The sequence below is a fragment of the Hyalella azteca genome, unplaced genomic scaffold (assembly GCF_000764305.2).
Source record: "Hyalella azteca isolate HAZT.00-mixed unplaced genomic scaffold, Hazt_2.0.2 contig3273, whole genome shotgun sequence".
NCBI lineage: Eukaryota > Metazoa > Arthropoda > Malacostraca > Amphipoda > Hyalellidae > Hyalella > Hyalella azteca.
This window is the reverse complement of record NW_025933525.1, coordinates 55,740-76,343: the sequence shown is the minus strand read 5'-3', so window position 1 is coordinate 76,343 and position 20,604 is coordinate 55,740. Positions and strand designations below refer to the sequence as shown.

General features: G+C 39.5%; 1 protein-coding gene across 1 annotated transcript in view; it reads left to right on the top strand.

The window, feature by feature from the left end:
* The first annotated feature begins 200 nt into the window (after window positions 1–200).
* LOC108678313 (phospholipid-transporting ATPase IB) overlaps window positions 201–20,604 on the top strand; it is a 42,041-nt gene continuing 21,637 nt past the window's right edge. Inside the window, exons 1-11 of the mRNA XM_018166693.1 lie at window positions 201–483; window positions 9,099–9,367; window positions 12,033–12,109; window positions 12,843–13,040; window positions 14,808–14,955; window positions 15,340–15,469; window positions 17,333–17,541; window positions 18,210–18,341; window positions 18,619–18,756; window positions 19,247–19,296; window positions 19,821–19,857. Of these exons, the coding sequence (XP_018022182.1) occupies window positions 201–483; window positions 9,099–9,367; window positions 12,033–12,109; window positions 12,843–13,040; window positions 14,808–14,955; window positions 15,340–15,469; window positions 17,333–17,541; window positions 18,210–18,341; window positions 18,619–18,756; window positions 19,247–19,296; window positions 19,821–19,857 (1,671 nt within the window). The remainder of the gene's footprint in view (window positions 484–9,098; window positions 9,368–12,032; window positions 12,110–12,842; window positions 13,041–14,807; window positions 14,956–15,339; window positions 15,470–17,332; window positions 17,542–18,209; window positions 18,342–18,618; window positions 18,757–19,246; window positions 19,297–19,820; window positions 19,858–20,604) is intronic.

The window sequence follows — 20,604 nt, the reverse complement described above, 5'->3', positions numbered from 1 at the left end:
TGCTTGGTCCTCCGCTTCTCCTTTGTTTTATCCTAATCGTCTTCCCTTCTCCATCTCTCGTGGCTGGCGGAATCAGTTAGTGTCGGTGTAATTATGTAGTCTCGGTTCTTCTTTCAACTTATTTTTGTCCTCCTTTGAAATCGCCCATTTTACTAGCACATCTTGGGCGAAGGTGCCTTTGTTGCATCTTCTATGCCACGATGATCACGTTGGGTGGGGCGTCTCCAGCTCGGCTAGTCTCGCCAGCTTTAGAGCGCCAGCAAAGAGGGGAAAGTCAAGGTCGAGATTCCAAATCGCGCTCTGGCCGCGGGGCATCACGGCATCGTTCGCGACACCATCGCACGTTGTCTAAAGACCGCCCTAGGAGCGCACGCGACTACTACAGGTCATCATGGAACGAGGCTGACTATTACCCGCCCGAGGATGATGACTCACTTAGCTGCAGCAGTGGAGGTAGTAACAACGGACGTCGGCTGCTGCACGGTAAATCATCTGAAAGTTACACATTTAATTGTATTCGAATTTATTGTAATTCTTGTGGGAGTTTGATTTTTGCAAATTTATTATAGAAAGGACGCGTCTGTCTAGTTGGAGATTTTAGAATTTACTCTGAAATTATAATTAGTTTAACGGCAAACCTCGAGTTATCTCTCATGCAATGAAACTACGATTTCACCTACTATAATCTTTTAAGTCTGACAAATAATCAATTATTCTCACTTGGCTCTATGGAAATTCACAATTTTAACGTTACATTTCGTATCTACATTTTGTATCTAAGTTAAATTTCGTAGATTCGTATCTACATTATCGTAAATCATGTCGGTCTTTACAGCGGCCGACCGGCACTGAATTCAGTGGCCACCAATAAGCCGGTTGAGAATTTTTCAGCGCCTTGCACTCGTGTGTAGGCGCTCGTAAAGCAGCTCTGCAAGGTAATGTATTCCGCGATGGCGTGCGGGGCGTCCATATTGGATGGTAACGTCGACAAATAATGCCATCACGTACCTGACGCTTGATCCCGGCTTCGTCTCCTCGTGCTGCTCACGGTGCTTGTGCACCATCGCTGTTGTCGATCTTGTACATTGCGTTATCATGAATATTATCATACTAGAGTGATTTTTCACTATAATTGAGGCCTTACTTGACTATTATTGCCTTGTGCCGATCTATTTTGCATGATCACTTTCTGTAACCATACATTGCGTTATATCTGAAATGTCACTTTAGATTTTACGGATTAGTCGTAACTTGGCCGCCTACATGCACTTAGACAACTCGTAATAAAAGTCTACGGATTTTACAACTCAAATTTAAATTAATTTAATGTCCTTGTCTGCGATGCTTGTTAAATTATAACTGGTTGATCAGCATTCAGCACAAACTAAGAAACTATGAAATTGAATAATATTTTAAGGGAGTGAATATGTTTAAAATTTGACTGATTTACTATCATTCCTAAATTTTTGCTACGTTTTGATTCATTTTAACATCTAGGCCGGTGAGCGAGAAGTTCGATCATATCTTTAGTGAACTTTTTCCAATTTTTATAAAAGTCCTATCTTTTTTGTGGCGCATTTTGCCAATGAAATTGAAGAAAGAAGGATAAATGTTGCAACAGGAAAAAATGACGAATTCGCCAAAAATACGTTACAAAACTTCTGTAAACTCGGCGCTCTCTAATCGTTCATGATGTGATCTTTTTATGTGTTGACCTTTGACCTTCACCTGAGCATGTTTTATGAGGTGCTTGATATTCCTTAGTCGTCGCCCTCTGAGCCATCATAAGCCCTTCGTCATGGCTACCTGTGCCATCAGTCATATGGCTACCTGTACCAATAGTCATATGGCTACCTGTATCATCAGTCATGCTCCCTAAGCATGTGCCATCAGTCATCTGGCTCCCTGTGCCATCAGTCATATGGCTCCCTGTGCCATCAGTCATATGGCTCCCTGTGCCATCAGTCATATGGCTCCCTATGCCATCATTAACGATTCTTGTGTTTTCTATACCTCTCACCAAGCTTAAATATTGTTTATTTTTCTGGAACAATGTAACTCCCACAACTCTGTTGTTCGATGAAAAGAGCCGTGGACGAGAAAACTTTCGTTGAAGTCTGGGGCACATTTCCTCACTTTTGGCAAAATGTTAATGTTAATTGGATAAATGTTAAAAAATGTTAGGATAAATAATTATACTTTTATTCGTCTCATAGTCTAGCGCATAGGTCTATAGGTTGAATATGAGGTCACGAGGTGGGCGTCCTTCCACGTGTAATTCCAAGAGAAGTTTATCTTACTTAACACTAATCGTCAGCAGCCATAAATTTTTGCCTCATCCTTATGGTTGGAATGGAAATTCATATTTCATGTGTCACTAATCGACGATTCTGTCCAAAAATTTCCCCAAAATCGTGATTCTAAATTTGAAATTCAAAATTTTATCGGATTTATCTTCGCGGATTTAAACAATAACAAACTATACAAATCAAGTCAATATTTTAGCCTCAAGTGAGGTAGCCACAGTCCACAAGTTTTATCTTTTGCAAGTGATGCGAGTCAAATAGTGAAATAAATTACAAAAGGCTTTAATGTGTGTGTGTTTGGAGTACTGCAGTACAGAGTGCGGTGGGCTGAGGTTAGGTTGCGTGCTGACCGTCCCTCAGCTGGACCCTGGATTATCACTTGCCGAGATTGGCTGCTCTTATACTTCCCTGCCCCTCCTGACCAGCAGTGAAGGTCTGATCTGCTACTGTAGACCCCTTACTGTTGTTTGACTTGCTACCCTCCTAGAACTGAAGGTCTGATCTGCTACTGTAGACCCCTTACTGTTGTTTGACTTGCTATCAAACTTTAATTCCGCAAACAGTTGTAATGATAATGAACGTTTATGTAATGATAATGAACGTTAATGAAGGTAATGAAAAAACGTTTATGACCAGCACATTACGATGCCTCCTAGCATAAGAGTCAATCAATATGCCATAGAGTTTGCCTTGAGCGGCAACATTCAGTCAGAAAATAAGTGAGTCATCATGACACACTTTCTGCATGTAGCACTGACACGTCCTATAGCTGGGCTAAACTGGGTCAGTATGGCCAACAGGGGCAAGAAGTTCATCGCTATTTGGATATTTTGTTCAATATAGAACCATATCTGTTCCATTAGCACCATATGTGTTCCATATAGCACCATATTTGTACCATATAGCACCTTATTTGTTCCATATATCACGCTATTTGTTCCATATAGCACCCTATTTGTACCATATTACACCCTATTTGTTCCATATAGCACCATATTTGTTCCATACCTATATCACGCTATTTGTTCCACATAGCACCATATTTGTTCCATATATCACGCTATTTGTTCCATATAGCACCATATTTGTTCCATATATCACGCTATTTGTTCCATATAGCACCATATACACATCTAGATGTGTATAAGAGACAGTCCTAGAACTGAAGGTCTGATCTGCTACTGTAGACCCCTTACTGTTGTTTGACTTACTACCCTCCTAGAACTGATGGTCTGCTCTGCTACTGTAGACCCCTTACTGTTGTTTGACTTGCTGCCCTCCTGGAACTGATGGTCTGCTCTGCTACTGTAGACCCCTTACTGTTGTTTGACTTGCTACCCTGCTAGAACTGATGGTCTGCTCTGCCACACACGCTGCTACTATAGACCCCTTACTGTTGTTTGACTTACTACCCTTCTACCTTCTGATGGTCTGCTCTGCCGCACACTCTGCTACTGTAGACCTATTATTTTGCACCATCGTTTAACTTTAATTATTTGTTCAAAATAGTGCATTAAACTCGGTAATTTCGTTGGCGTGAAAAACTTTCTAACATTACGATTTTTTTTCAAAATTGTGCGGCTGAGACTAATTTGAGTTCACTGCTTCTTTGTGCTTTTTATGTCTAATGTGCAATTTTCCAATCAATCTCCAAGTTGATCCCGCTCCTCTGTCTTTAATTGGGTTTATATTGGCCGCAAAACGGGCTCTTATTCACCGCATTTAAATTCATTTATATTGCTTCTCAGAATTCAAGAGCCAATTCGGTAAACAACAAATTTTTCTTTAGATCACGGATTGCTTCTTTCGCAGGAACTTGAACACACACGACACAAATTGTGTTGTTAAATTTGAGGTTACTCGCTTGATAAATATTCTTTCAAAAGAATCTGTGTGAATCAAATTTTATCTCGATTCTTTAAGGGTGTTTTTTATTTACATTTATAGGCGCTCTAGTTGAAAATTATCTATGCCTTCTCTTCAGGGTAGAAATACGCTATGCTCGGGCATAAATACTGAAGTATGCATGCATCAACTCGTGATGCGTGATCATTGATCACTATAAACTTGCCCGTCAAAACCAGTCGACGAATTAAATGCGTTATGCCTTGTATGTGATTCTACATCAGCAATTCATACTTTTATTTCCGTCTTTATCAATTGATGTACCCGAAGTCGTACATTAAACAGTTCGTTGATTATATCTATAAAAATACATGGACTTTTTATTGGACAGGTCCAGGGTTAGGATTGACGACCATCCGTTAAAGTTTGACGGGTTGTTGCACGAGAGCTGCAACGTTTGTAATAAAAAAAGCTTAAATTAAACGCAAAAATGCGTTCCCTAATTTCTCAATGAGGAGAATTTGAAAGAACCTGACTTGCGTTACTATAAATGACTTCGATGTATGAAACCGGTACAGTATGCTAAGTAATTTATTCAAGCACGATCAGGCCAAAACACACCAATTAATGCAACGCATGGGTTCAGAGTATATGGTAATCCATAACCTTGGATTTATAGTAAATAGTTTATAGTTTATAGTTTTTAGTCTATAGTTATAGTATAGTACAGTCATCTCTCATGGGTTTATAATATACAGTAATTTCAGACCTCAGCTGCGATAGGTAAATTGGCAAACGGGAATTGGACGACTGATGGTACTTATTCCAATATTTATATTGTAAGTGTTTGATGAGATTTTTTATCAAGTGTTCACAAACCTTTCCCGTACTCTTGCCGGCTGCTGCCAATCGAGTTTAGCGAGCTGCTTAATGAAATCTGCCGATCGATTTCCTCAGACTGAACCCTACTCTGCTAGGAAACTTTTGGCGCTTTCACCAACATTTCTGGTCTACGATTTACAATTGGCTTAGGAGCCCACGCCAAGTCTTGTCCAACCCTTTTGAAAATGAGAAAATTTTCTTCCACGTAGCAACTAACCGGTGTCAGTATTATGTAGAAAAATTTTATTATTATTTTCAGCATTTCACAATAGAGCAAAAAGTTACCATGTCGATATGGATACTGAGAACAAAATGACGTCCAACAATCACCGGGATAGATCACGAATTTATTAAACGTGACCTCCAACCCAAACTTGGGCAATCGATAGTTGGATCATCAGAGCCTCTCAACACAGCAGCCGCTAATGCCCGTCAGCTACACTAGTCTGACTATAATTCGCGTCAGTTTTAAGAAGCACCAACAACTGGAATTATAAAAAGTGGAAGAATAGTCCAATCGTCAAACAATAAACTATGCCTCATCGAAATGCATTATCAGTGTATTGTCTCAGTATGTATTATCTTAATGTCTCTCAATTAAATAATGCTAAAATGTAAGCCCATTCACGACAATAAAAGTAGCTTCGAACATGGTCTCAATGCTCACATAACATCAACATACAGTCCTGGAGCCAACTCTAAGCTAGGTGTAACTGGCTACCGCATTACAATAATCAGCACAGACGAATGGACACGCATTCGCTCTTCTCAGCATCGCGTGACTTGCCGTGACCACACAATCCAGTCCCTCTACAGGATTATTTTCACAGGGGTTTTATACGTAAAATAAAGTCTGAGTTAATACTGTAGTTTTATTCAGCGCATAAATGTCGTGACGCTTCCATTAGTATTTGTAAAAAATACACTCGTCTCTTCCGCCTGAATCGTGCGTGCGCGTTGAGCCATCACATGGAAGCTCGAGCCACCGCAACCCCAACAGAAAGATATCTTTCAAAAAATCTAGTGCAAAATCGTTATCTTTTTCTGAAAGTAGGTCCCGAGTGGGGTAATTTTGGTGCTGAGTCTGATGGATGCGTCTTCTCCCTTGCACAAGGAACAATGAAGGATATGGAATGTTGCTTTCAGACAGTCCGTTATGGAATGTTGCTTTCTGACTGTCGGGTTCGTCTGCTAGACCCAGAGCTCTCTTTGCCGTACTATTGGGGTTCGTTGCATAACGTTGACAGAAAAGTGACGATGAAAAACAAGAATTTGTGATATTTAGGTGACAAGTTAAATAATCTGCATATGTCAGCAAGATTCTCATGTATATATATGGAGCTGATTTTGAAATATAATTTAGTAGGTGGTTCCTCCTTATACATTATTAATGAAGCTTTCACGTAATATTTCTTTCTTTTCGTTAGAACGTAAAGCATGTAACATTTAGTTGTCAGCAATTTCTATGCACTTGCTCTATTTTCATATTTACTCTCTTTTAAGGTTGCTTGTGCTCTTATGTTTAGTTGCGGTTACGATCGCCAAGCTTTTCTTATGACCTCAGTAGGGAAAAAAAGCTGATGGCCGCTGCTGTGGAGCGGCTTTGTTTGACCAGCCAGGTTTTGTCGGTGGGTGGGGCTTGGTTAGCTCGCCCAAAACTTCATGGTTGTTTAGGCCGCGCGTATATTAGACTGACTGCTCAGTGCTCAGGATATTTCTGTAACGGTTCCAGCTGCCTGCTTTTATGACCATCATCTTGTCCGACCCAGATAGCCTTCACAATTTTGACTTGCGAAATCTCTCTGTAATTTGATTAAAGTGTTCATCAAACTCGACACGGCGCAGTAGGAAGTATCAATAAAAACTTGGATACCTCTAGACTCTAGACGAAAATTTATTTTTTTTTGTAATTTTCTCACCACTGGGGTGAGAGGAATAATTTTTGGTCGATATTCGGTAAATTTCAACGTACTTTGAATGAATTATAATAGTTTTTTTTTAAATTTGCAAATATTTAGCCACGACTTTATAATTGGCCAATTAGGTTGCTTTCGTTCCAAAATAGTATTTAAACATGATGCTATTTACGTGCGTAAATATGGTTTGCTACGAATAATACGGTTTGGTGCCGACCGGATGGAGAAAAGCACGAAAATCCCGTCGCTGACCGCCTATTGGTCGACGACCGTCCTTTCCACGCTTGATATCCTCGATTGGATGGGAATTGATATTCCCCAGGCTTCACTTGTTGCTGTTATTGTTGCCTCTGGGCTTGCTCGGCTGCCTCTCGTGCTGTCATGGCCTGCGTCTCTTCCTCGCCTAATTTTGTTCTTGGAAATTCTTCAAGATTTTCCGAGAACCATTCACGCTCCATATGCTCACGCCAAAGCGGTCGGTCCCTTCCTTTTCCCTTGGCTTCGTTAATTGGTTCTGCGGCCAGTTTTTGTCCTCTTGGCATATTGCCAGGAAAGCCTCGGCGTTTCTTCGAGCCGCGGCAGCAGTCTGCATCTCCCCAAAATTTCCTATAAGCCTCGCGGGCAGAGCCAGCTCAGCACTATCGCTGTGCCGAAGACTTGCCTCCCTTCATTTGCATCTCACATCTAGATTGCCAGAGTCATGGCCCCGTTATTTAGCCGGCTGCATTTTCTTTTGCTCTGTGTGAGTCGAGACTGTGACGCGAGCGTGATCTTTATCTTTCAATCCATCGATCTTAGTGCAGCATAGGTCAGTTTTGACTGGTTCTATGCAGGGGCACAAACAAACGTCAACTACGTATTTCTGTTGACATTATTTTATCTTCTAATGTATTCAAATGATGTATCATGAAGTACCAACGCCCGTTTTACCGCATTAATGAGTGAAGTAATTTATGTTGAACATTTAAAGTTTGTTAAGAGCCCCAGAAAATATTCTCAAGAGATTTCGTTTTTGTGATTAAAAATTGCCAAGTTAATTCAATCCCAAAGAAAGACGTGATTGTCTTCAGTTTTGTGCTCCAAGCGTGCCGGTTGGGTCCCGTGATGATTTATTTTGGAAGACTGCTTGGCGTGACTCCGGTCGAATCATCTGATTCTCTGACTGTAATGTATTGATCTCTGAGTATTATCGAGCCATGACATGTTTGATGTCGGAACTGGTCTGTTTCTTCGCTTATGAATTGAATATCAATATTCGCTTTATATTTTCACGTGTGGTTAACTGTATACGGCGTAAAGTTATTTTCAGACAACAATGTATAACAACTACAAATTAACAAGATAGGATCGAGGCATGTCTCTCCTGCTCATTATTTTTCTTGCTCGCAATTTCAATTTATTCTATTGCAACGAAACACTTGAGTGCGAAACTCTTGAAAAGCAACATCTAATATTTATGATGGATTTGTCTCGCTGTAAAATCTCGGAGCTTGAATTATTCACTCACTACTTTACGCCACATATGCATCACAGCGCGCATTGCATCACAGCTTGCGTCATCACAGGACCGTATATTATAGTTGCGCATGAAGGTTGCATTAAAGTACGTCTACCTCGACCTCACCATCGAGAGCGTTTCATAAGAAAATTCTAATGCAATTAGTGACCCGGCATTCTGAGGAAATAATTGTGATGTTACTAGTCAATTATTATTGAGTCCATCGACCAAAATATGTGAATAAAATATTAATTCAGGGACTTGAAGTCGTGTCCTCGCACTCTATTTAAACGAAAGCCATAATTTTGGAAAATGGGAGTAGGTCATGCATGAATTGGCCTATAATTTCTGAAAGATAACGAAGTATGGAAAGGAAATTCAGAATAAAGTTATACCGAGTAGAAAGACTGGCAATTAATAACTAAATATGTGATAAAGCTCACATGTTAGTATCAGTACGAATCTATTTTGAATTTTGGCATATTATTCGCAAGTCAAGTGTGACTTAACGCAAACTCTTGAAAACCCTCTATAGCTCAGATTCAAGCTGACAGACTAACTCTGCATCATTTCCCATGAAGATTTCGTGCATTTTATTGTTATTTTTTTTAAGTTCCTCGTATATTTAAAGATGTTTATATTTTGATTCAGATGACGAGTCCGGCGGCGGCGGGAGCGACGCGGAGGGAGGTGGTGGAGTAGGTGGCGTTGGTGGCGGCAGCGGTGGTGGCGGGATGGCGGGTTCTCAGCAGCAGCACCGCACAATCATTTTCAATGACCCACAGCTGCAGAAATACTGCAGTAATGCCATCAGCACGGCCAAGTATCGCTACCGACTCCTCTTCTTCCTACCCATGTTCCTCTTCGAACAGTTCCGGAGATACGCTAACATCTTTTTCCTGGTCATCGCTCTACTGCAGGTGAGAATTTTTCACGCACTGGATTCACTCTTACTTAGCCAATTTGCTGTCGCAGTCTGTGCAGCTGCTTTTTGATATTTATGGCGTTAAAAGGAGTGCGTAAGTGTTTTTCAAGCACAGCAATGCGTTGTTTATAGGGAAAGTGGGTGTTTCTATCACATTATGTATTTGATGGTTTTATTATCGGAACTGTCAGTTGTAGGACTCTCTCGTTCAGCTCTCAAGTTTGAATAATGTCTTTTTAAGTTCAATTCGTACCTATGTTTGTTTATGCAATTTGAATAATAAATTGAATGTCTCAGGTTCAACCTCACCAAGAAAGCCACTTATTTTTACCGGGTTTCGTAATTCTGCGATATCCCTTAGTCCCTACTTTTTTTAATCCAACCTCACTGTTGACATAAGTTCTGAATTAAATGGTTAAAATGTACCAAATTTCTGTGTATTTTCATTCGCAAATATTTATGAAGGTGTTTAAAATCCGCGTAGTTAGTTTATTAAAGTGATTACTTGTGTGCAATGGTTGTTTATATGGTGTATGTAAATTGCTTTAGTTGCATAAAAAGGCATAGCATGAATGGATTGCCCTGAGCGTTAGAGTTAAATGAAGTGCTCTCTTTCTGTATAAAATAAAATGAAAGAGAGTCTAGAGGGCGACTGGGGTGTTTTAGAGATTGTTCAGGCAGTGTCTTAAATGTTCATAATATGAGATCAGGAACAAGAATATTACTCTTCACATGGAAAGGGAGAAACCCAAATATTTATCTTCTCATGGCAATTTTTGGGTTGGGAATAATGTTTTGCCGCGAGACTCTCAGCGTAGGATACTTGCGGCGTGTAATGCGCAGAGTGGCGTGGTGATAATGTCGCTATTGCACTCTGCTTCCTGGCGTCAAGTTATCATCATAAAGTCACATAAAAACGTGTCCTCGATGGCGGCCACTCTAATAGACTCTTTTTTGGGCTCGGCTGCATTACATCTTTTTTGCCACTAGCAAGACCCTGGGACATTGAGAGAGAAAATATTGTTTTACCACGACCGGCGGCCACGGCATTCATTATTGGTAGCATGCGTCTTTTTCGAGTCGCGCTACTGTTGGCAACAGTTTTTAGCGCATTTTCTCATTTATAGAAAAAGGCGCTATTGTGCTCGTCATGTCCGTCCGTCTGTCTGTCTGCATGTCTGTCGGTCCGTGACTTCTCATGTTTTCGTCGACGAGAAAATGCGCTCTCTGTCACTCACTGCAGTGAGTACTGATTATATTTTTTATATAGTAAATTCACTTAACCCAATTAAAATGGTGTGAAATGGTGTGATGTAATAAAAAAATATATTTCAGACACAGCTTTTCGATGAATATTATTAATCGTCATACGCCAATTTGCATGTTCTAGTTTGATGTAGGCATTCTGATCCTAGTTTGTGTCGTTCTCGGAGTCGCATCTTCGTAGGCACAAGTTTGCATATTACGACGAAAATTTTCTAAAAAAATATAACTCAGTACTCCTTGCAGTAGATAACAGAGAGCGCATTTTCTCGTCGACGAAAACTTGAAGTCACGGACGGACGGACGGACAGACGGACGGCGAACACAATAGTGAATTTTTCCATAAATGAAAAAATGCGCTAAAAAGAAGAATATTGACGACGACTTGAGGAAATCACTCCTTGTTTATTGATTACTGTTAGGTTTGAGTGCACGGCCGGTACTTTCCTACCTACCATATATGGTACTCTTCAGAAGTGGTTGTATAATTTAAGTAGCTAACATTACAAATGCATCGCATGCCTCATATAATACCACTTTTTTTTGTGGTAATAGTACATCGTATTTGTTGCTGCTGCTACCCTTGCTTTATTCTCAACTTCTTGTTTGCTCTCATTCTAAGGACAACCAATTCTTATTCTTAGTCTTTAGTGAGTAAGTCGTTCAGTTAGGCTTCATTAAAAGGCTGGATCGCTCGACTGTCGCGGACAAATTGTCACCCTTCCCAAGAGAACGGCCGAGCCTTGATGTAAAAATAGTCAGGGTTTAAGAAGGTCGCTCTTGGATTTCAGGCCGCCTAGCAACATGGCTCAACGCCGCCTTCGCCAATTGCCATTTTACTTACGTTTACAGCGACTGCAATCGCTGCCGGAACCTTTGCTAGATTTTCTTTATTTTTAATAAAACTTTCCACTTTCCGCGAGTAGGTTTCGACATTCGATTGTCTCATCAGAAGACTTTGTTGTCAGGAAATAAGTATTGGTACTTATGATGAAATAAAAAAATGATATGAAGATATGATAATTATAATGATAGGTATCGTTTTGAGAATATTATCCAATTGAAATTTCATAGTTTTCCTGCCTTACAACAGACTATCCTAATACCTAACTAATTCAAATTTTGATAAACAATCCTGTGGAAATAAGGTATTAACGCGTAACTTTATGAACCCCACTTTTTCCATCAGTTGCAACCCTGCAACTTGCAACAATGTGTCCATCATGAAAATTTAATGAAATGCTCACCTTGGAAGTTTTTATAAGGAAGCAATGTAAATGTAAAACAGTATAAAATATAAATAAAAAAATTATATAAAATAAAAAAATTTAAATGTAAAATGTATAAAATGCAAATAAAATAATATGAAATTATAAAATCTAAATGTAAAATGGCGGCGAGTCAAAGTCGGCGACATTATTAAAGTCCACAACAACAACTTCTTCCCTGCCGACCTCATCCTTCTCGCATCCAGGTGCTGTACTAACTTGTGTCCTTTGTGTAACTCACTTGTGTCCTTTACTCATGGAAAATATTGACATTTGTCCAAATATCTATACACTTTTTGCGAGAAATCAGTGATACATATGCAAATAGCGATATACCTTTGTGCCATTGTTCTGGGTCATCCTCACCCAGTCTGATCCGGCACAAAGGCGTATCTGTGCTACTTGCAGAAAGTGTGTCACTATTTGGAAGATATGACTCGTTCAATTCTCTCAGTGTATAGCAAGTGAGGTTTTGAGGGTTGGCTGATGCTGGAATGGAATATTGATTGATTGTTCTGATCAACGTATGGAATTAAAAAAGTGTCAACATTAAAATACAAAATGTAATTTTTCAAACATTTAAAACAAACTCTGGAGTTGCGTTTAAAGAAAAACAACGATTAAGCATCTTATGGCGTCAAGTATCGCTAAGTTGTTGAATGTTCTGCTATTTTTTAATGCTTCATTTACTGACAAAGGTTGAAAATAATAATTTTAAGGTTTTATTTTGCAAGTCAGCCCTTGTTTTAGTCGTCATTAAAACGGGTTTTATTTCAAAACTTCAATGGAATGCATGTACAATTTTATATTTTATAATAATTATGCTTAAAGTCGAACATTCACGGGTTAAATAACAAAACTTCAAGGGAATGAACCTGCAATTTTATGATATTTTATTATAATTATGCTTAAAATTATACATTCACCTTTTGTTTCCAGCGAGCCCCAGGCCATCTGCTACATCGAAACGGCAAATCTTGACGGTGAGACGAACCTGAAGATCCGACAAGGCGTGTCCCAGACGGCGCACAGACTTGAGGCCCGCGATCTGATCAGCTTACGAGGCCGTCTCGAGTGCGAACTGCCCAACAGATTCCTGTATCAGTTCACTGGCAACCTCAGTGAAGATGCCAAGCCGTAAGATACACTGCATAATTTGTCTGTACTTATGAATTCATGCACTTTATATTCATGAGATACCAACAGATTCCTGTATCAGTTCACTGGCAACCTCAGTGAAGATGCCAAGCCGTAAGATACACTGCATCGTTTGACTGTACTTATAATTTCAGGCACTTTATGTTCATGAGATACCAACAGATTCCTGTATCAGTTCACTGGCAGCCTTAGTGAAGATGCCAAGCCGTAAGATACTCTGCATCGTTTGACTGTACATATAATTTCATGCACTTTACATTCTTGAGATAACTTATAATTTCAGGCAGTTTACATTCATGAGATACCAACAGATTCCTGTATCAGTTCACTGGCAACCTCAGTGAAGATGCCAAGCCGTAAAATACACTGCATCGTTTGACTGTACTTATACAGGGTGCGGCGCGGGAACTTACTTATTTGAATTGCGCGCCACGTGGCGGCCATTAGTCCTAGGAAGGTGGCGCCATGCGCAATATAGTCTGTACTTATGAATTCATGCACTTTATATTCATGAGATACCAACAGATTCCTGTATCAGTTCACTGGCAACCTCAGTGAAGATGCCAAGCCGTTAGATGCACTGCATCATTTGACTGTACTTATAATTTCATGCACTTTATGTTCATGAGATTTAATTTTGTGAACATTTTCGATGAATTGAAAATGCGTGACTTTCGAAGGTCTGCATAGTTACTCCACGTTGTCATTGATTCTTGAACTTCTATATAATCCTTGTCTATGTAAGATAATCCATGTAAGATGTATCGTAAATATGTTGTTTTTAATTGTCACATATCTAAATCCGCTGAGTTTTGTGTTTGAGAAAAGGTTCCAGAAGGTAAGAAGAGAGATTAGTGTTTGCGTAGGAAAGAGCTTAGTGTGAGCGTATACTGACTCCTGAGGGGCTACGGAACAATCCTATGAGAAGATTCCTTTTACCGTCATAATACCATACCTACACATTGCCTTGCCAATCTGTAAAATACTTGTATACTATCATTATCTTGAAGAAACCGACAAAATCTTTCCATAATTGACAGATTTCTGTTCTAATATCTTTCGAAAATCCGCTAGATTTTTATGTTTCGTCACTATTTCTTGACAATCTGCAGAATTCTTTTTTGTTGTAACCATTTCTTGACAACACGGATAATTAATGTATGTTGCCAAAATTTTCTGAAAATTGGACAACTTCTCCGATGTTGTTACCATTAGATAGCTGTAAATTTTGTGTACATTGAAGCTAGCCTTTGAATAAAATGTAATTTACCACCAAATGGTTTCTACGTTAATTTTAGCTAACTTTTCAAACAAAATCTATGTGTCCCATCATACGACTTGTACGTTGTAGCTACATTTTCAAACCAATTCCACTCTCCATCATGTAACATCATTCACACGGAGTGTTTGTACCATTTACCATCATACGTCTTTTCCGTTTATTTTAGCTAACTATTCAAACAAAATCTATGTGTCCCATCATACGACTTGTACGTTGTAGCTACATTTTCAAACCAATTACATTCTCCATCGTGTAACATCATTAATTCACACGGAGTGTTTGTACCATTTACCATCATACGTCTTTTCCGTTTATTTTAGCTAACTATTCGAACAAAATCTATGTGTCCCATCATACGACTTGTACGTTGTGGCTACATTTTCAAACCAATTCCTAACCAATTCCATTATCTATCGTGTAACATCATTCACACGGAGTGTTTGTACATGGAAACCTCGTTCCAGAGCCGTGCCTCTTAGTCCGGACCAAGTTCTGTTGCGCGGTGCTAAGTTGCAGAACACCAACTGGATCTTCGGAGTCGTCATCTATACCGGCCACGAGACGAAACTAATGAAAAATTCTGCTGCCTCTGCTCCCCTCAAACGATCTACCGTTAGTATTTACAGCGTAACGTCTGAAATATATTTTTCAAACTAATGAAAAATTCTGCTGCTTCTGCTCCCCTCAAACGATCTACCGTTAGTACTATTTACATCGTAACGTCTGAAATATATTTTGCAAACTAATGAAAAATTCTGCTGCCTCTGCTCCCCTTAAACGATCTACCGTTAGTACTGTTTACAGCGTAACGTCTGAAATATATTTTGCAATTATTTTTTCATCAAACGCCTAAGAGCGCTAAATTGGATTTAAGGGAGGCCGGTTCAAGTCCATGCTAACTGTGAACATATTAAGAAATCTAGAATCAATGATAGACCGAACTAGGCCTAAATTTCAATGGAGACTCCGCCATGTTATAATATTTATTACTTGCAGGTTGACCGGCTCACTAACCACCTCATTATTCTGCTGTTCGTCCTACTGATCATCCTGTGCCTCATCATGGCCGTGTGTAACTCCCAGTGGGACGCCAGCGTCCACTGGTACCTCGCAGCAACATCATGGAGTTCAAGAGCTGCTCTGTAGCTGGCAATGTCTACGCTGTCGACGATGGCAGGTCCGCAGGCACTGTCTTGACCTCTGTTTCTCAATAACAACTCATATTCATATTCATAATAATACGGTGGATACTCTATAATTGAAAAAAATATTACTCAGTACTCACTGCAGTGAGTGACAGAGAGCGCATTTTCTCGTCGACGAAAACGTGAAGTCACGGACGGACGGACGGACAGACAGACGGACATAGCAAGCACAATAGTGCATTTTTTCCATAAATGAGAAAATGCGCTAAAAAAGCTCACCAATGGTTGCACGCACGTACATGAGGACATTGGAGAACGTTTCGATATTCGGAGAACGTGTAACGTCTTAAGAAGAACGTGTAACATCTAAACGTCAACTAACTCTCACTTTGTGCTAACACTAAGAACATAGCGAATTCTCTGTTCTTAGTGTTTAGGTCGTTAGACGGGAAACCAATTTGCAGGAAAATGTGCTATGTCCAAGGTAAACAATATCGGCTATTTAGTATCTGCAATGCCGCCCCATGTTTCAGAAGATGGCATATGTGGTAGCTCCTTGTTTTCTCCCCAGTTTTCTTTCCGAGAAAACTGGGGAAAAAACGCCGCACCATTGTCCGCATTGTCTCAGATTTTATTGATGTATTGCTACTTCCTCATATCCTTCAGTTTTGTTACGGTAGTACGTGAACCTGTTTTTCTTCATTAGCCTTACAATGCATTAGTTATTGTGTTTAAACATGTGTCTGAGGAGGCCATTGATAGTTCTGAAAAGTATCAGTAATTAATCTCCTTGAATCTTGCTTAAAATTTAGAAACGCTAAAATATCATCCCTTACTTATAATAATATTTTCATGTCGTTTTGCTGCTATGTGCTGCACTGGTCGTATGTTCCAAATTAGTTTCTAAATGTACTGCAACTTACTTGCGGTTGTGCAGTTTGTTGAATTAAATACTATTTAATTGCTGCAGGAGGTTGTGTAAATAATAATCCTGCCAATAATAAATAATAATAACAACCCTGTGTAAATAATAACAACGATGAACCCTGCAGGATTGCAGGGTTGTGTAAATACTATTTAACGCGTTGACTAAGATTGCTTCATCTTGTAATTAGTACTAGTTCAATTTTAAATGAATCTTGCTTTCATTAAAGTGTCATTGAAGTATTTCATTCCGGATTTTTGTATATATTTCGAGGTTGCAAGTGTCATCGAAGTATTTCATTCTGGATTTTTGTATATATTTCGAGGTTGCAAGTGTCATCGACGTATTTCATTCTGGATTTTTGTATATATTTCGAGGTTGCAAGTGTCATCGACGTATTTCATTCCGGATTTTTGTATGTATTTCGAGGTTGCAAGTGTCATCGAAGTATTTCATTCTGGATTTTTGTATATATTTCGAGGTTGTAAGTGTCATCGACGTATTTCATTCTGGATTTTTGTGTATATTTCGAGTTTTTAAGTGTCATCGACGTATTTCATTCTGGATTTTTGTATATATTTCGAGGTTGCAAGTGTCATCGACGTATTTCATTCTGGATTTTTGTATATATTTCGAGGTTGCAAGTGTCATCGACGTATTTCATTCTGGATTTTTGTATATATTTCGAGGTTGTAAGTGTCATCGACGTATTTCATTCTGGATTTTTGTGTATATTTCGAGGTTGTAAGTGTCATCGACGTATTTCATTCTAGATTTCTGTATATATTTCAAGGTTATAAGTGTCATCGACGTATTTCATTCTGGATTTTTGTGTATATTTCGAGGTTGTAAGTGTCATCGACGTATTTCATTCCAGATTTTTGTATATATTTCGAGGTTGTATAAATATTTTATACAGATGAGCGAGCGCTCGTGAAAGGTGCCAAGGACCTGGGCTTCGTGTTCACCACGCGCACCCCCGACTACGTGATACTCGACGCGCTCGGCAAGAAGGAACAGTTCCACGTGCTGCACGTGCTAGAGTTCACGTCGGCACGTAAGAGGATGAGTGTCGTAGTACGGCTCCCTAATAACACCATCAAGCTCTATTGTAAAGGAGCTGACAATGTGAGTTGGGTAATCAAATGAAAATAAATATAACTCAGTACTCACTGCAGTGAGTGACCGAGAGCGCATTTTCTCGTCGATGAAAACGTGGTCACAGACAGACAGACGGACGGACGGACAGACATGACGAGCACAATATCGCCTTATTTCCATAAATGAGAAAATACGCTAAAAATAAAAGTTGTATTGTCTGCCTTTTCAAGGTTGTGCTATTCTCATGTTAATAATTCGCATTTTATTTTTTATGGAAGTCATGAATATCATCAACTTTATCACGGAGTTGAGCAATTCTCTGCGTAAAATCTACTCTACTTTACATTATTTTTGGAAGATGAAAAGTATCGATTTCAATTCCCATAATTATAGATTTATAAAAATGTAATTTCGTATTCTTGATTTCGTGTATTGCTAATTTCTTTTCCAATATTCTGAAGAAATCAAGACAATATGAAATGTGGAAATATTATGTAGTGCCTTTAATTTGATGGAAATAAATATATTGGGCAGGTTATCTACGATCGGCTGGCGCCGAGCAGTCAGAGATTTATAAACATGTAATTTCGTATTCTTCATTATGTGTATTGCTAATTTCTTTTCCAATATTCTGAAGAAATCAAGACACTATCATGTAGTGCCTTTAATTTGATGTAAATAAATATATTGGGCAGGTTATCTATGATCGGCTGGCGCCGAGCAGTCAGTATAAGGACGCCACCATCAGACACCTGGAGGAGTTCGCATCAGAGGGCCTGAGGACGCTCTGCTTCGCCGTAGCTGACATATCTCCTTCTTTCTATGAGGTTTATTTCTTATTACAAACTTTTTATTGAATTGAAATTAATGCCTTTTTCTCTCCCTTCTAATGGAAGAATTTGCAGCTCAACGTAAACCTTTGTGTGAGTTATGTTCTATATAGGTTTCAACCACTGAACGGGAACTCTATTGCTAAGATGCTCGTAGTCACTCAATTTATTTATCTTAGTTTTCGTGAGAAACTCTTTATCATTTAACTCTTTTCATAGGGAAGAGAAACCCTTCTTCATAGGCTATTGATTCTCAAAATGTAATCATTTGAAGGGATGGAAGAAGACGTTCTACGAGGCGAGCACGGCGCTGGAGGACCGCGAGAAGAAGCTGGAAGATGCGGCGCAGCTCATAGAAAAGAACCTGCAGCTGCTCGGTGCCTCGGCCATCGAGGATAAACTACAGGACCAGGTCTCTAGATCAGCTATCAGAACCTAGAATTCATTACAGGATCAGGTCTCTAGATCAGCTATCAGAACCTAGAATTCATTACAGGATCAGGTCTCTAGATCAGCTATCAGAACCTAGAATTCATTACAGGACCAGGTCTCTACTTCAGCTATCAGAACCTAGAATTCATTATAGGACCAGGTCTCTACTTCAACACCAGAACCTAGAATTCATGGACTCTCTGCTTTCAACCAGAACCTAGAACCCATGATCACTCAGTTTGTCATCCATCAAAAGTGGTAGTCAATTCTCGTAGATTTTTTGTCGGATTTGTGAACTGTAGATTCAAGGAATTGTCTATCGTGGTATAACTGTCATTTTCGTCTTTCTATGACTACTACTATTTTGGCTTCTATATTACTACGTATGAATTAATTACTCGTTGTTATATTACTGTCATATCTGCCTTTCTATTACTACGTATGAATTAATTACTGGTTATTAACCTCAGGTCCCCGAGACGATAGCAGCGTTGCTGCTGGCGTTACTCGTTAACCTCAGGTCCCCGAGACGATAGCAAGAGACCGCCATCAACATCGGCCACTCCTGGTGTTGACCGGAGACAAGCAAGAGACCGCCATCAACATCGGCCACTCCTGCCGCCTCCTCACCCAGGGCATGGCGCTTATTGTGCTCAACGCTGACAGTCTAGACGTGAGCATACATTTACAGTTATTGTATGTGCCCAGGGCATGGCGCTTATTGTGCTCAACGCTGACAGTCTAGACGTGAGCATACATTTACAGTTATTGTATGTGCCCAGGGCATGGCGCTTATTGTGCTCAACGCTGACAGTCTAGACGTGAGCATACATTTACAGTTATTGTATGTGCCCAGGGCATGGCGCTTATTGTGCTCAACGCTGACAGTCTAGACGTGAGCATACATTTACAGTTATTGTATGTGCCCAGGGCATGGCGCTTATTGTGCTCAACGCTGACAGTCTAGACGTGAGCNCAAGTCGGGTGTCGCCTAGTCAAAAAGCTGAAGTGAGTTCTGTTCCACCCCATGTTAAATTTAAGTAGCATTTCAAGTCGGGTGTCGCCTAGTCAAAAAGCTGAAGTAAATTCCACCTCATGTTAAATTTAACTTGCATCCGATCAATCAAAGCCCTTCTGTCAGGTCACTTACTCCACCTATTTTTTGTCTCAGCTCTAGAATGCCTCCATCACCATTTTTAATCAAATTTTTATTTTAATAATTTCAACTTTTTCTTTTCAAAAGTGCTGAATTTTTAAAACCGTATAAACTCTCCATTACAACGTGAAAGAACAATTCCAAGGTCAATCGTACGAAATTATTTCTGTGACTAACTGTAAAATTTGAAGATACACTGTCAGTCATTCTCAACGAGTAACTGTTGTCAGATCCTTGCATGATAACGAATAACTTTTCCTAGTGATAATTGTTTTAAATCCACAACATAATTTTAATACATTGTTGAAAGTTGATCGACATAGTGTTGAAAGAGTACTGCTATAGTGCTGACAGTACTGACGTAGGTAGCGAGGACAGTGTTAACTGCTGACCCAGGGCCCATACTTTCAAAAAAAGTTAAGAGATCGTAAGTTCATCAGCCAATCATTGACGGCTTTTCAATGGCTTCAAATCCACCAATCACAGACAATAAAATTGAGCGTAAGTACTTACGTTCACTTAGCGAATTATGAAAGTATGGCCCCTGGGCCTATACTCTCAAAAAAGTTAAGAGATCGCAAGTTCATCAGCCAATCATTGACGGCCTTTCAAGCAAAACCCACCAATCATAGACAAGAAAATAGAGCGTAAGTACTTACGTTCACTTAGCGA